The sequence below is a fragment of the Podarcis raffonei genome, chromosome 1, assembly GCF_027172205.1.
Source record: "Podarcis raffonei isolate rPodRaf1 chromosome 1, rPodRaf1.pri, whole genome shotgun sequence".
Lineage (NCBI taxonomy): Eukaryota > Metazoa > Chordata > Lepidosauria > Squamata > Lacertidae > Podarcis > Podarcis raffonei.
The window spans coordinates 43819921-43837074 of NC_070602.1; the positions used below are offsets into that span (position 1 = coordinate 43819921).

The 17154-nt window shown below is 43.6% G+C and overlaps 1 protein-coding gene across 5 annotated transcripts in view; it reads left to right on the forward strand.

The window, feature by feature from the left end:
• The first annotated feature begins 6656 nt into the window (after positions 1-6656).
• Positions 6657-17154, forward strand: part of LOC128411186 (MAX gene-associated protein-like) — a 38229-nt gene continuing 27731 nt past the window's right edge. The window contains exons 1-3 of one of the 5 annotated variants that reach the window (XM_053383305.1): positions 6657-6748; positions 9243-10357; positions 15644-16583. In XM_053383305.1, coding sequence (XP_053239280.1) covers positions 9306-10357; positions 15644-16583 — 1992 coding nt within the window. In that variant the 5' untranslated portion in view covers positions 6657-6748; positions 9243-9305. Of the gene's footprint in view, positions 7085-7290; positions 7639-9188; positions 10358-12294; positions 12879-15643; positions 16584-17154 lie in introns of those variants that run through there. The other 4 variants (XM_053383314.1, XM_053383324.1, XM_053383296.1 and 1 more) reach the window with 4 other exon arrangements.

Below are 17154 nucleotides of genomic sequence, written 5' to 3' on the forward strand. Positions count from 1 at the left end.
CATGCTACAGTTCCAGTTACATTTTGCTTTTGTGCAATTAAGTTTAATGTAAGGGTCCTTCCCCTCAGAGTCACATCCATCACACTACACATTTAGGGCCGCTTTTGTCTTATCTAGCAAATTTTCTTCTCTCAACTACTCTGCTTAATTTTGAATATAGCTATATAAAATGTTGAAGGTAAGATATGTATTATGTCAGAAGGTCAGCAGTTCGAATCTGCACGACGGGGTGAGCTCCTGTTGCTCTGTCTCAGCTTCTGCCAACCTAGCAGTTCGAAAGCATACCAGTGCAAGTAGATAAATGGGTACCACTGTGGTGGGAAGGTAAACAGCGTTTCTTGTGCTCTAGCTTCCGTCACGGTGTTCTGTTGTGCCAGAAACAGTTTAGTCATGCTGGTCACATTACCTGGAAAGCGGTCTGTTGACAAACGGCAGCTCCCTTGGCCTGAAGCGAGATGGGCACTGCACCCCATAGTCACCTTTGACTGGACTTAACTGTTCAGGGGTCATTTGCCTTTACCTTATTATGTAAATAGCTCAGTTCTGCTTGCATCAAACACTTAGGTGGGGGGGCACCCATGTTTTTAGGCCCATCGCCATTTTAGCAAGTGCTGTAGGAGCGCACACACTTGAGACAGAGAAACCATGTGCATATCACATACTTCACTTTTTAGAGGGATTTGGGTAAAAGATGGACCTAGTAGAATTTGAGCCTTGCAAAGCTCAGAGCTGGAAAGAGCATCACTTGTCAGCCCTCCTTCAGCTCTTTGTACTTTGGACTGGAGAAAAATAATTACCCTCACCATCTCCTGATTAAGGGGCTGTGAGTTGGGGGGCACAGAAGCACCATGGGAAAGACCATTGTGCCCATAGGTGCCTCATTGCACAAAGGGCCCCTTCCACTAGCTATCTTCACAAGCAGGAATGACCAGAGAAACTCCCTTCTCCCTTGTCATTCCTGCTCTACAGGAGCCACATCAAGCTTACCTTATTCTAAGCAGTTTATTGTTCATGGGAAGGTGGCTGTGATGCGCTGAGATTCCTTCCATTATCTGTTAGCAATAAAAGCAAAAGGAGCAAGAACACTGCCAGGCAGTTCCTTCCCTCAGCTGAGGATGAGTGTTATGGTTTTCCCTTCCCATGAGCATGTGGGGGAAGCCACTGCTAGCCTCAAGCCTCAGCTGCCAGTCCAAATGCAAGGACACCTTGTGAAGAACATTCCATTCAGGCAGAGAACTTCATACTACTTAGCATAACATATAGCTTGGGTCTCATTCTGTTGTCTTTACTGTTAAACATTCTGTTTAGATTCCTGATGATTGAATAACCACATATGCCTTTGAGAGGTGTGAGACTTCTTAAGGGGTTGGTGATAGACATGTTGCCTGCCTAGTGCAAAAGTCGCAGGCTTGTATCATTGTCTAGTATCATTGTCTAGATACTGTAGGGGAGGAGTTTGCATACATGGTATACATTAGCATTAGTGACCATGGGACATACAGTAAAGAGAGTCCTGGAAGCGAAATGTATGTATTTTAGTAAAATAGTAGTATTTTTATCAACTACTATTGATCCAGTGTACTAACTTAGATGGACACAGTTGCAGGCTCTCTGTGAATGAGTCAGGTGTTCAGATTTAAAAATAAATAAATTGGCACCTGAGAACGTTTTGGACTAACCAGTCCTTTATTAAAAAAAGGAACTCTACTTGTACGGCACTGGAACTACATTGCTAATTCAATTTAAAAAGTACTGAAAGCAACTTTTAAAGTTCTGGGGGGTAGACAGTGCTGTAATTGTGAATATGGCTATCTTAAAGTTACTTTAATATGTCAAAGGTATTTACAATTGAATAAAATGAGGGAAAACTGCATAGATATTGAAAGAGATATTGTGTACATTTAAGAGTCACTTAAAAAGTCTGAAACACTCTTTAAAGTCTTGATTGAGAACTCTAAGAGAGCTTAAAAATGGTACAGCCATGGAATTTCATGAGTTTTAGAAATCACAAAGGTGAGAAGAGAAAGTAAACACCTTGACTAAAAGTTACACACTGTTGATATTTGGATGAATCTAAGCATTGAAATGATTTTTTAAATAAAAAATATCTTTATACAGCTAGATTAATTTAAGGAGAGCAATGTGATACGTTTTAAATCCTGAGGATAGGACAAGGTGAAGTGTAAGCCACCTAAGGGAAGATTCATATTAACACACACTGTAAACAAGTACATGATCTAGGATAAGAAATGTGTGGAAGAGTTTAAAAACCACTGTTACATTCTATATGTTTAATTTGGATGTGCATAAAGTATTCAAAATGGTTTTATCCTGACTTTTATTCCTGAAATGGAAAAGTCTATATATGCACAATTTTATGCATGTTGTTAAGTTTCACTGTGCTCAAAGGGATTTATTCAAGGATTGCAACTCAAAAACTTTTTTAGATTCAGCATAAAAATGATAGATTTCCATGATTAGTGTATGTAAACCAGATTTCAAAGTGCCCAAGATTCCAGGATTGGAGGCTTCCTTAAGTTCACAAAATTAATTCGGGAAGCTATACTTGCTAGAAAACTGAACATCCTTAAAGGTAAAGGGACCCCTGACCATTAGGTCCAGTTGTGACCGACTGGGGTTGCAGCGCTCATCTCACTTTATTGGCCGAGGGAGCCGGCGTACAGCTTCTGTCTCTTTTGAATATTTATTAAATTTTCCAATTTTTTAAACAAACAAACAAACACAAAACAAACCGAAACATTAAACAAAAGCATAAAGTTCATAAACCATACTTTTAGATAACAAATTTCTCAGACCTCCTCATACTTCTCCTTCTTGTATCCCAATTAAGATTATTTGTTCAGCAAATCCTTCATTTAAAGCATTACAGCTTGTAACATTACCTTATTTTTCAAACCCTTTTTCCCCCCATCTATGTTCTTATATATCATTACAGCTAGAAACCTCTCAATTTCAATCCAGCACCATCTAACTTTTATTTTACAATATTTCTGTAAATAGTCCTTGAATTTTTTCCAATCTTCTTCAGCCGACTCTTCTCCCTGGTCACGGATTCTGCTCGTCAATTCTGCCAGTCCCATACAGTCAATCAGTTTCATCTGCCATTCTTCCAGAGTGGGTAGATCTTGCGTCTTCCAATACTTTGCGATGAGTATTCTTGCTGCTGTTGTAGCATACATATAAAAAGTTCTGTCCTTCTTTGGCACCACTTGGCCGACCATGCCCAGGAGAAAGGCCTCTGGTTTCTTCAAGAAGGTATATTTAAATACCCTTTTCAATTCATTATATATCATTTCCCAGAAAGCCTTAATCCTAGGGCACGTCCACCAAAGGTGAAAGAATGTACCTTCAGTTTCCTTACATTTCCAACATTTATTATCGGGCAAATGATAGATTTTTGCAAGCTTGACTGGGGTCATGTACCACCTACATATCATTTTCATAATATTCTCTTAAGGCATTACATGCCGTAAATTTAATCCCGGTGGTCCACAACTGTTCCCAGTCAGCAAACATAATATTATGTCCAACGTCTTGTGCCCATTTAATCATTACAGATTTAACCGTCTCATCCTGAGTATTCCATTGCAGCAGCAAGTTGTACATTTTTGACAAGGTCTTAGTCCGGCGTACAGCTTCTGGGACATGTGGCCTGCATGACTAAGCTGCTTCTGGCAAATCAGAGCAACGCACAGAAACGCCGTTTACCTTCCCGCGGGAGCGGTACCTATTTATCTACTTGCACTTTCACATGCTTTCGAACTGCTAGGTTGGCAGGAGCAGGGACCGAGCAATGGGAGCTCACCCTGTCACGGAGATTTGAACCGCCAACCTTCTGATCGGCCAGTCCTAGGCTCTGTGGTTTAACCCACAGCGCCACCCGCGTCCCTATGAACATCCTTACTTGTTCTCATATAACAGCAACGTGATAGATCTCTTGATGAGTGAAACATGATAATGCAAGGTGGCATGCCTGCTCAGGAAACATTCAACTTGATCCATACCTTCCATTTTTAAACCAGCAAGTGTGCAAAACACAATGCAAATCAGATAATGGAATGAATATTGGAGTGCATGTTCAAGATACAATTGTGCGTTTCAGATTCAAAATCTATGTCCTGGACACTTTTTCAAGACAGTTTGTCATGACCTAGGTATCCAACTCCATCCTCAGGGGAAGATGCCTTGGGTTTAGGTGGTAGCTCAATTAGGAGGATTTGCATTCCCATTTAATTTGCATAATCCACATGCCACCCTCAAAGAACACTAATCCTGATGCTTCCTGTGAATTCCAAGTTTAGCCAATACAAGGATAATTCAATAAATTGGGCTCCAGGTCACCCCACTTGGGGACACAGATGATTTATTTTAGTATTTTGGGGTGGGTGAATCAATTGTACTTTTGGTTATTCCTCTTTCCCCACCCAGTACTTCCTCAGTGTTTTCAGTTTACAGTGGTACCTCGGGTTAAGTACTTAATTCGTTCCGGAGGTCCGTACTTAACCTGAAACTGTTCTTAACCTGAAGCACCACTTTAGCTAATGGGGCCTCCTGCTGCTGCCGCGCCACTGGGGCACGATTTCTGTTCTCATCCTGAAACAAAGTTCTTAACCTGAAGCACTATTTCTGGGTTAGCGGAGTCTGTAACCTGAAGCGTATGTAACCCGAGGTACCACTGTATTTCCATCCATGTTCGTAACATTTTCCTGAGCAATCCTAAAAGATAGATCCCTGAGATTTGCACAAAACCAGAGAACTGCACAAGCAAACCACATTAAAAAAATTTTTTTATGTGATTTGCTTGTGCAGAGGTTTCTGTTTTGTTCTTTTTGCAATTCTGAAGAATCAAGTGGGGATACACCAGATACTCTGAAGCAATCTGAAAAGGGGGTCTAGAGTCACTGGGGGGCCAAACACTCTTCTGCAGATCTTCTAGGACCGTCGCCTGGATCTGACTACACATTCTCCATACCCATGACCCCTTAGCTATGACACTTAGAATCACAGAATTGTAGGTTTGGGAGGAACCCTGAGAGTCATCTGGTCCACCCCGCTGCAGTGCAGGAATCTCCGCTATAGAAAGCACCCATGACAGATGGCTATCCAACCTTCTGTAAAAAAGCTCCAAAAACCTCACTGTCAAACAGCTCTTACTGTCATCTTCCTGATGTTTAGTTGGAATCTCCTTTCTTATAACTTGAAGCCATTGGTTTAAGTCCTACCCTACAAAGCAGGAGTAAACCAGTTTGTTTCCTCTTCCATGTGACAGCCTATGAGATGAAGATGGCTATCTCCTCTCAGTATCCTCTTCTCCAGGCTTAACATATCCAGCTCCTTCAACTCTTCCTTATAAGGCTTGGTTCCTAGTCCCTTGATCATTTTGGTTGCCCTACACTGGGTGGGGGTCACACCTCCCCAAATCAAGGCCCTCCTAGATGGCCATGCTAAGGCTAGTCAGGAGTACATTCTATCAATTTTGGCTGATATACCAGCTTCCTGGAAAGAGGTCTAAAATATTGACTACTGCAAAAAAAGCAAACAATAATAAAATCATCACACCATTAAAAAAACTAGGGAAGGTTTATTTTAAATAAATAAATAAATAGTGCAAGGAACATGTAATGCCTCTTCTCTTTAACATTCATTGTTTCCTGGCTAATATCTGGGTGCCCTTTATGCTCTGAGCCGAAGCAGAAAACGGGATTGCAAAGAGGTTTTCGTTTCTGGATATCGAAGAACTGGAACATTATGGACAAAAGAGCTCGTTCAAGTCCGTGGGTGCTGCAACCCGCCCTGAGGCGTTATCGTGAAGGGCGGGTAAGAAACGGAATAAATAAATAAAAAGGAAGGAAGGAAGGCAGCATCTGAACCGGTTCGAGGAGATCCTTCAGAGATGCAGGACTTGCGTGGGCACGACGAGGCGCCCTTCATTCAGAGCACGAGCGCCTTGGCGGGCGGGCAAGGGAAATCCTCGCGTGGCTTTCACGCGCCAGGAACAAAGAGCAGCCCTGCCTTAGCGAGATGAGCAGGAAGCGCGCAGCCAGAAATGCGGGGCGGTTCGTCCGCCGGCCGCCGCGACTGACTGGCCTCAGCTCGGCGTCCCTCCTCAGATTCTTCCGAGGGAGCCCGACACGCGCGCCTTCCCACGGCGACCCGTGAGAGCCTGGCACAAGGCCCGAGGGCGCCCGCCATAGTGCCAACCCTCTGCTGGAGCAGAGGGCAGGAAGGGCCGAGCCCTGCGTCGCGGGCAGCGGCGGGCCGGGTACGCTGTGCTCCCAAGAGCCTCGAGTGAACGTCCGGGGTGGGGGGGCAGGGCTCCAGGGAGGGCCTCGGAAGCACGAGCAGCGTAAAACAACCGACCTCCGCTCGTCAGGGAGCGTGTGCGTTTTTGGGACGACAGTTGAGGGGGAGAAGTGGGGAAAAAGGCGCGGAAGTTCATTCACGTAGCCGCGAGCTACCTCAGGCGCAGCTTCACCGGGCAAGCGCGAAAGGGAACAGGACAGGAGGGAGGGGGCAGAGGCGAGCCGCGGGCACGTGACAGCCTGCAGGCGAGTAGGAGGAGGAGGTGCGCGGGCCCGCACGGCGCGTGCGCCGCTCGAGGCGCGCCGGCGACGTCACATGGGTGCGTGCGCACGTTCTGTCCGTCGGGTAACACGATTTTTGACTGTGAACATAGAAGGAGGAGGAGGGGTGAGGGGTTTCTACCCGCCCTGCTCACAATCTCACGGTAACTGACGGGGAAGGGGAACGCCTCGCTCTTATTTACCCGCGCGCTCGCTCGCGCGCGTGCCCCAGAAGTGACTCGAGCGCAGTTTTCCGCGTGTCCCGCACATCACCTGCCAGCTGAGAAAATCAACACCCCTTCGCGGGAGGCCGTGAGCGAGCGAGAGGGCGGGCGGGATCGAAGCCTCGGAGGAGGAGGAGGAGGGGCGGGAACTCTGAGGCGGCGCGCGCGCGCGGTTCCTCGCGTGTCAGGGAGGCTCCTCGGCGCCACGCGGGGGCTGGGAGTTCGAGGCGCCTCCGCGTGCCGTGTGAAGCTGCGCTGCGGCTGCGCTGTTCCCGGGTAAGCGGCTGCGCCGAGGCAGAAGGCGAGGGCGAGGCGGATCCCGGGCGGCTTCGGGATGGGAGGCTTCGGCTCGCGTCCAGCCGCGCCGGGGGCCGGTGGGGCGCTGCGCCCCTTGCTCTTCGGGTCGGGCACGTGCATGCCGAGCTCCCGAGTAGGCCGCCTAGTTTGGGAAGCTTCGGGGCCTTTCTGACTTTCGCCCCGCTCGCTGCCGCCGCTTTCCCTCTCTTTCTCTTTCCTCCCCCGCCCCTCGTCCTCGGCAGCGTTATGGCGGTTTCGCCGTCCATGTTGGTAGCATATGTTCCTTCGGCTGGCGGCTTGCGAAGCTGCGCTTAGGGCAGAGTGGGGAAGCGGAGACGGGGCTTCGCCTCGGAGGGCGATCCTGACGGGATTCCTGCGGGTCGCTTCCTACGGGAGCACGTGACTGCCCGGGAGCTTTCAGGTTGAAATGTCAACAAACGCGGGCATGGACCTCGATTGCGCTTTCGCACAGACTTGATGATGTTGGCGAGTCCTGTGAAAACCTCCGTAACGCCGCAGCCCTTTACTAGGAAGTAAGTAACGCTTACTTCCAGGCCAATCGCGTTTAGGTTCATTTTGACAGGTGTGAAATGCTGGCATGGAAGTTATATTCTGGCTCATACGTCATTTCTGAAAGGCAAAACATTCTCCAATTCTCCCCTCTCCCCGCTATTCATTATTGCTTAATGGAGGAGAGGAAAGATTCAAAGTGTGAATGTTGTTGTTATGATTTATCGGCAAGCCAGTATTAATCCCAGACAACCCCAGTGTAGGAAGTAAAATATGAATAAACTTTAGCAGCCTTGTGACTGTGTTTGCAAACTCCATCGCAGTGGTTGGTTATGTGTTGTGTGTGTACAGCTCTTGACATGCTTTATTGCAAGCTAATTTTACAAATGTTTACAAAATAGATAAAATCTATACATTTTTGTACAGTCTCCCACCCCAACATTTTATAACTTATTAATACAACATTTTTATCCCACCTTTCTTTTAAGGCACTCAAGGTGGTGTACATTATTTCACCTCCATGTTACTCTCACAACAACCCTATGAGGCGCGTTAGGCTGAGACGTAGTGACTGGCCCAAGGTCACCCAGTGAGCTTCATGGTTGAGTAGGGATTTGAACACCAGTTTTCCAGGTTGGAAACAATATAACAAGTACTTTAGGGTTGGTGGATTCTGCAGTTGTGTGTGACAGAGCTCTGATAGTGGCAGTAAATACAGCCCAGAGCCATCTTTCTCTGGAATACAATCGGTTGAGTTGAATGGATTTGTTCTAGAGTAAATATTTTGTTTTATATTAGTGTTGATATACTAACAAATTTCAACAAATGGAAAATTGCTACACAATTACATTTCTTGTACTAAGTAGATCATTGATACTTTCCAAGCTAGCTCAGAATAATTCCTTAGAATGTATGTTACATTGTTCTTTATGCCTTAATCTTTAAAACAAATTTAAGGTTGTGATCAGTAACTTGTTCCTTAAGGTTAATTTCATGCATTTAGAATACCAGTTATGTGATTTAATAGTAATGCTGCTCTAAAGTTCTACAGTGCCAGAGTAAAAATCATATTTTGTGGTACAATTCAGGTGAAATGGTTGGCTAGGTTATACACACATTTTCAGATGCAATTGCTGCTAATGTTTAGGTAGCAGCACAACCCTGTTATGTTATCCCATCTTTCCTCAAAGAACTCATGCTTTTCTCCTGCTGCTTTGGAGCATCCCTGGTGTAATTTTTGCTGTGCTGGGGGTTGGGTAGGAAAAGAAGGGAAAGCCAGTTTGTACAAGCAAAAGTCTGTTGCACAAGTAGGACACCACAGTTAGACATCAGCCACTATTTTTGGTTCTGTGGTTATTTTTTGTTATTGTGTTGTTTGTTGACCTTAGAATTAATTGCCCCATAATTTGAAATGAAAATCTCAGTTAAAATTCTTACCTCTGACATGAATCTACATTTGCCAAGTGGCGAAATTTTATCGAAATCATTGTGGAAGCTGACAGTAGCAATGTATTGTTTCACGTGTAATGACTGTCACTGTGATAACTTCTGAGGGGATCATTTATCATGTATAATGTCTTTCTCACATTACATGGATGTTACATATTTCATTGACCTCCCCCTCCAGGATGAAGAACATAAAGAAAAATTTGCCTATATTGTGAAATCTTTGGAGAAATTTCAGTCCATAATGGAGAATCGGCCAGTTGTGTTGGGGAACCAGGATGGTGGAACACCACCCAATGCAGCACCTGCTCTTTATGTTCTCGTGAAACAGCCACAGATCACTGGAAAAGCTGACCAAGGAGACTTAATTTCAAATCAAGAGGACAATGGCCTTGCTAGCAGTATAGCAACACCTGTAAAATCGAAAGTGAAGACCTGCCTTCCAGCAGATTGCACCTCAGGAAGCATTACTGTTACCTTGGACAACAACAATATGTGGAATGAGTTCTACTATCGCGGCACAGAAATGATTCTGACTAAGCAGGGAAGGCGGATGTTTCCATACTGTCGATACTGGATAACAGGCTTAGACTCCAAGCTGAAGTATATCTTGGTTGTGGATATTTCTCCTGTTGACAACTTACGCTATAAATGGAATGGCCATAGTTGGGAGCCCAGTGGGAAAGCAGAACCCCATGTGCTGGGAAGAGTATTCATTCACCCTGAATCGCCTTCTACTGGCCGTTACTGGATGCACCAACCAGTCTCTTTCTACAAACTCAAACTTACTAACAATACCTTGGACCAGGAAGGGCATATCATTCTGCACTCTATGCACCGCTATCTACCTCGGCTACACTTGGTGCCTGCTGACAAAGCCACAGAAGTTATTCAGCTAAATGGTCCTGATGTCCATACCTTCATTTTCCCACAGACAGAGTTCTTTGCTGTGACTGCCTATCAAAACATACAAATTACACAACTGAAAATAGACTACAACCCATTTGCTAAAGGGTTCAGGGATGATGGCCTGAGCAGTAGATTTCAGCGTGATGTGAAGCAAAATGGTAGCTCAGACCAGGAAGGAGGTAGCGTTAATAGTTCTCCAAGCCATCACAGACATCTCACTGAAGGTGAAATTTTTGATACAGAGCAGAGGGATTTAGAGACATCACTTAGTGCAATGTGTAACACAGATTTGGATAGAGAATCTATCAGTCCATATCATGACTTTCTGGGTTTTATGGAGACAGATACGTGTGATAGTCCGATATTAAAACAAGAAGCACCTGAAAGGTAGGCTCAAAGTTTCTTTTTAAAATGTGATCAATATTTGGATAAATATTCTGCTCCTAACCATGCTGGATACAAATTATACTTTTGATAAAAAAATTTTTATAGATATCTGCCCATACAGTAGTTAGAAAAGGAAGGCAAATCAAGTTTTGCAGAATAAGCAGCATTCTGCAGCAGTAGGCAGTATTAAGCTACATATGAATCCATATGAATATTTTCCTGTACACTCATCAGTTAAACAATGTATTTATATTGACCTCATATTAAGGTTATTTTATGGAGAAATCCCTTCAAGTACTCAAAGCAGATCTAATATATATATATATTATATATGTCTGTGGGAAGAACTGTGCATAAGCAAACACATTGAAGTTTTGTTGTAGATATTCCTGGATATTACTTGACTTAAACATCCTTCTTGCTTTTATTTTAGGAAGTATTGACCTGGCTGTGTCCAATGGGTTGCCCTCTGCCCCTGAGCTTGTTGAGTAAAGGTCTTTCTAAATGGGTAGAATATAAGGCTGGGATTATTTTTAGCCAATCAAAGGCTGCATTCCTTTGCTTACTTAGGAGTAAATCTTGGAACACAGTGGGCCTTAATTCTGAGAAAGCATGCTTACAGTTGTGCTGTAAAAGTTCAACTTGCCTTCATCATAACATGGTATCATGTATCAAACCGCAAAAGTGAAGCTTGCTGAATACCTGTATTTTGCCACTTTCCCAAGGCATTTACCATGCCTTCAAGTAGCCATCCAACAAAGCTATTTTGAGTTTAAAGAGCTGTTGAAATCTTGCCCACAGGTGATGTTATTGGAGCCTTTGTGAGGCACATCGATGGTGAAGTCACTTATATTTGTGCTGAATTTGATGCTGGCATTATTGCAAATCCAGTGAAAGTAGATTCTAGAGCATTAACTTGCATCATTAATCTAGTCAGGTTGTTGGGGATCAGTTTCAGCTAATGATACCTGGTTTTTTTACCCTTGCCTTTTAATAGCCAGAGGGGATTGACTGAGTGGATCAAGGAGGCGATAAATTCCTCTTTACAGGTAGAGGGGAGTGCCCACTGTTTTGAAAGGCAGTGGTGCAGGCACTCTTTAAGAAACTCCCTAGATCTAGCAGTTTGTGATAACTACTTCCTAGTCACACAAAAAAATCTATAATTTGGGGATAAGGTGATTTAGAAAGGTGATGACACCTATTTCAGTCTGGATGGAAGTCTAGTTTTGGCACCAAAATGGCCTTTGTTGCAAGACCGCTCAGTAGCTTTTGCTAGCACTAGCCATAGTATCTTGTTGGACCAGCTCTGTGGTTTGGAAGCTGGAGGCAGGGAAATTGCAGTCCCACCTGCAGAGCTGATTTCAGAAAGTAGCAGTTGGGAACCTCTACTTGGCGACATGACAGTTGTGCTGTGGAAGGTCACCAGGGGATTGGGAGCAAAGTGTCAACAAGATACCCAGCTCTTTTTCTCATCATCAGAATCAATTGAGGCTGTGTAATGTTGGAATGGTTCCTCACATTATTAATGAGTTGGATAAAGAGAGCTGAGCCTTGTGGGTGACATGGGGTTCAGGAATTGAATAGACAGCCTATTCTTGAGGAGATCAGACTCTCCTAGAAAGAACAGATGCATAGTCTACTCCAGGCGTATTCCTTAATCCAGCAATGTCACTGGAGGCTAAAGTGAGTTCAGTGGTGCTGAGTGCCTTTTCCCAGTTACTGGAGAAAAAGCCACAGTTACCCGTTCTCTAGTAACTTCCTGTTTTGATTATTTTAATATGCTTTATTACTGAAATAATGCAACACTGATTCTAAAAGGTCTGCCTTGGGTGCCTATAGTCAAGGTACTTTTGTTGACTGTGAAACCTTAAATAATTTGGGACCCAAATATATGGATGAATGCCTCATCCTATGTCAGCTTGTCACCATTTCCTTAGATCAAGGCAGGAAGCCCTTCTTGTTGTCCTGCTCTGGGAGAGTTAGATTATGTGGGGACACAGGATGAGTATGTGGACATTTTTGTCATGTTTGTGCCAGGTAAGGATCTTCTTGTCTGGGCTTTTGCTCAATATTCAGTATTAGTGTGGTATGTTAAGTAAAGATGCCTGTGTGTGTTTCCCCATGGGTTTTTCTCATTTTAAGGATGTGCTATTTTTCCCCTTTCTCTTTTTAATTTCTAAATTGAATTGTTTTTAGTGTGTTGTATGTGCCTTGCTCTGGGAACATTTGATGAAGGGCATACTATAAAAGGACTCAGATTGATCAACATCTTCTGAGCCAAAGCAGTTGGAATACATGTGGGTGTGCAATCTCTTGCTAAACATTCAAGTAGCTCAGGCAGGTTTAGGTGGTGGGAGCCAAATTCTGCCTATTCCCTATATTCAGCAGCAGCATTGTAGAAACATTTCAAAACATTTAAGCACCAAGGAGAAATAATTCAGGGCTGTAGAACTGTGAGTGGCCCCGGGTACCAAGTGTGATTGTTGCACTCAGTACATGGCAAGTGCGTAACAGATAACCTTGAGCTGTCTTATGGTATTGTTGATTTGCTGCTGCAAAGGACAAAAAGTAAAGTGGCTCTTACATGCATTTGAGCCAAGGAAGAAAACAGTATGGCCCATGAAAAGACTGTGTTGGGTTTGGGCTGACTCATTAAAACCTATATTGAATGAGCTGCTGAAGGAAACATGCTGTACCAATTAATTGCCTTTACTCTGAATTTCCCTCTTCGACTTTAAAATTAGCAGTACAGTGGTACCTCGCAAGACGAAATTAATTCTGGGGAAACTCAGCCAGATGGGCGGGGTATAAATAATAAATTATTATTATTATTATTATTATTATTAATTCGTTCCGCGAGTTTTTTCTTCTTGCGAGTTTTTTGTCTTGCGAAGCACGGTTTCCCATAGGAATGCATTGAAAATCAATCAATGCGGTCCTATGGAAACCGCCTTCAGACCAGGTCCAGGGACAGTTTGTCCCCCGACCTCTTCTGAAGGCTGGGGGGGGGGGGGACAAGGGCTTTTCTTCCCACCGCCAGCCTTCAGAAGGCTGTTCTGAAGGCTGGCGGTGGGAAGAAAAGCCCTTCTCCCCACCTCCCGCCCCGCAAGCTCCGGGGACAGGAGGGCTTTGCTGCCGACCGCCAGCATTTTAAAAGCCCCCGGGACAGCGGAGACTTCTCCGCTGTCCCGGGGCGATTTTAAAATGCTGGCGGGCGGCAGCGAAGCCTCCGCTGTCCCGGGGGCTTTTAAAATGCTGGGGGTCGGCAGCGAAGGTTTCGCTGCCGCCCGCCAGCATTTTAAGATCGCCCCGGGACAGCGGAGAAGTCTCCGCTGTCCCGGGAAGGCAGGCGGGGGGGAGCAAAGACTTTTGCCCCCCGCCGGCCTTCAGAAGAGGTCCAGGACCTCTTCTGAAGGCCGGCGGTGGGCAAAAGTCTTTGCTCCCGACCGCCAGCATTTTAAAAGAGGTCCCCGGAGATTTCCCTATGGGCTTTCTTCTTGCGAAGCAAGCCCATAGGGAAATTCGTCTGGCGAAGCACCTCGAAAAACGGAAAACTCTTTCTTCTTGCAAGTTTTCCGTCTTGCGAGGCATTCGTCTTGCGAGGTACCACTGTAGTGATAGAACTCCTGCTGGTGCCATCAACACTGCAGGACTCTGATGTTTATTCTACAGCCAGTTACCTGGGGCCAGTACCACAGTCTTGTCTCTTCTTTGTCTCTAGTGCAGTCTATTTTTCTAGTTTCACTTCGATGAATACACCCCTAAGCTTCTCTTTCTTTGGCCATGGTCAGTGAAGAATGGTTTCTTTGGTCATGGTCAGTTGATAATGGTTAAGTTACAGAAAGACTTATTCCTTTGGGAATTTGCCCCATGATTCATAGTGTAAGCTCAGGCAAAGCATGGGTTGGGGCTAGGAGCAGAACACATAATATGAGGCAAAAAATTTCTTTAAAAAATTTCAAGGGCAGTGTATGGAAATAACACTTTGCCTCATTTGGAACGGATTGTTAAATTGAGAACAGCACAAAAGCAGATTTACTGTAGACTTTTCTTACTGCTTTCTCACCAGTAATAATAAATATTTTGAATAAAAAATAATAATTAACCTTTTCCCCCAACAGGATTGAAAGCGGATAAATTTTAAAATGGCAAATGCTAAAAACATAGAAAAAGCCCTTGTTAAAAACAAGCATTGAAATAAAACTATTATTATTATTAAAATAAATAAATGAAACAAGCCTATGCATTTGGTAAAAGCTACAAAAGAGTTTTCTAAAGCTTATGTTTTAAGCAATATGCTGTTGCACTGAATTCAAAGTAATTGCACCATCCCAGTTGTGAATACAGAGGCAGAAAGCAGGATGTTAGTGACTATTTGGAAATGATATTCTGTTAAAACATATTTGCATGCCACCTATTCAGTAAGTTGGTATTAAAAAATTACTTGCATAATACGATTAAAAGAAGCTTAAAACTAGTCTTTACAAAAGTGAATGTGGGTTGAGAAGAGAAAGCGCATGGGGAACAAAACTTAGGAAGGTCTGGATGAAAACACAGTTGAAAATTAACTGTGCCATGCTGTTGAGTGCTCTGTAGCAAAGACCCAATATGTACAGTGTATTGTTATAACAATAACAATTAATTACTGGAAAATTAGTGCATGAAGAAAGATACGAGGCCCACTATCCTCAGGACATGAACCCCTAGATCATCTAACTAGGTTTAGTTGACCTGAGGGGAGTGAAAGCCTTTGTAATTGAATGCGTACATACAGTTGTAAAAGTTACTCTTAGTTATTTGTTAACACAGTTAACTTACAGTCTGCTGTAGCTTAGCTGTGTTTCTGACTGTCAGCTGTTCTTACTGTATTGTGATTTATTGTGGTCCAACAATCTCTCAAATGCGAGGTGACAGTTGCTTGTTGGTTCATTGTGAATAATAGGTTTTTTTAAAGGAGACATATTTTGTGTATGTGTGCAAATTAGTGCTTAGAGTATTCTCAAGATTATCCACCTTTAGAGATTGTATGTTAAAGTTTCCTTAAATAAATAATGAAAAAGAAAGCATTTAAATGAGGATGTGACCTAAATGTAGATATATCTGTCAGGCAAAGTTTGTTAGAGCTCACCTTGGTGCTAGTGTTTTGTTGATAGTCTGAATTGTAGATATTAATTTTTGTATGCTATGAATTTGTCTTAAAGAAAAAAGGCGATATATTGCTTGTTCAGGTTTTTTATTGTTTGTTTTTACTACTTCGCAATTGTTTTTTTCCCCTTTCTTGTCTAGTCCAATAGCAAGTCGCTCTCATGTGGCATCCCCTTTGAACTCAAATGGAGGCATCAATGTTGTTGTTAAAGAGGAACCTGCAGATGACTATGATTATGGGCCAAGTGTATGTATGGAAGAAATAGATGTGAAGCAGGAAGAAGCACGTAACATGGCAGAAGAATATTCAAATAGAGTTGACTCCATCCTGGAGAAGCGGCGAAAGAATCACAGGGAAGTAGGCAAGAAGGAAATGGAATTTGAATCCCGTAAGCGACCACAGACCAACCAGCTGGGTGTTGCCAAAGCAAAGATGTTGAAACTGGATAGTGGAAAGTTGCCTGTAGTCTATCTAGCACCCTGTTCAGTTACCAAGAATACAGTAAAGGTCTCTGCTCTTTCACAGGCCATATTGTCTCTTTCTAAGAGCGCAGAATCACCTTTGAGTCATCCATTGGATTATTTGCCTACTTGTTTTGAAAATAACAGTGTCTCCAGCCCCTTTACAGCTTTGGAAACAGAGGAAATGCTAACTAGAAAACAGGTATCTGAAAATAATGTGCCACACAAATCACCTACGGCAAGAGATGTGCGATGGAAAAATACTGAAACCTGTAACAGTCTTACCATAACAAAGAAAGTATCTAGCTGTGGTCTCAAGGCCACTGCATACCGTGGCCCTTCTTTAGCTAACTTAGTGGGAGGGAAGACAAATGCATTCAAGAACCATATTTCCCGCAAGAGTATTGTTGGTAACCAAAAGGTTAGGTTGCCTGGCCCACGTAAAAGAGGAAGACCACGGAAAATAAGGTATTCTGAAGTTGGAAGACCACCTAAATATACTAGAAAGTCAATTACTACAAGTAATTATGCCTCCTTTGGACCTGGCAATATCCATTTGGATGTTAAACCCGACCTTGAGGATGTGGACGGAGTACTCTTTGTATCATTTGCATCCAAGGTAATTCTGTTTCTGAAATTTAAAGTTGTTAGAAGTACTAAGTCACATTATAAAAGCCATTAAGTTAAAAATCTGCAGATGTATTTCTTAATTGACATTGAACCATGGGATCTTGGAGTTTGCTTAAGCTTTGCATTGTGGCTTTCTATATTATAAAACTCTTGATTATGAGCTCCAAATGTAATGATTTGGACTCCGAGGCTTGGGGTAGTATGCAACACTGTTTATCAAGGGGTGGTATATGAGTGGAGTTTTCACCCAGCAGGACTTCATCTTCGTCACCTCTACAGTCCCCAAAAATCTGCTTCAGAGGGTCCCCCAAACCTTTAGAGCAGATAGAAAGTTTAGAGGGGTCTTCAGGGTGGAAGAGAGGAAGAATAGATCCACATGTGGGGTGACATACATTTTGCCAGAGGCAATCTGGTACACATATGGAAACCTCCATGGACTGCTAGTCGGGGACCAAAATGTGGTGTTTGGGGAACATTGGGGGGGGCGGTGGTGGTATGTAGATCTACAACATTCTAAGACACCCCATTCAACCAACATTACCCAAAACCAATCCTGAAAC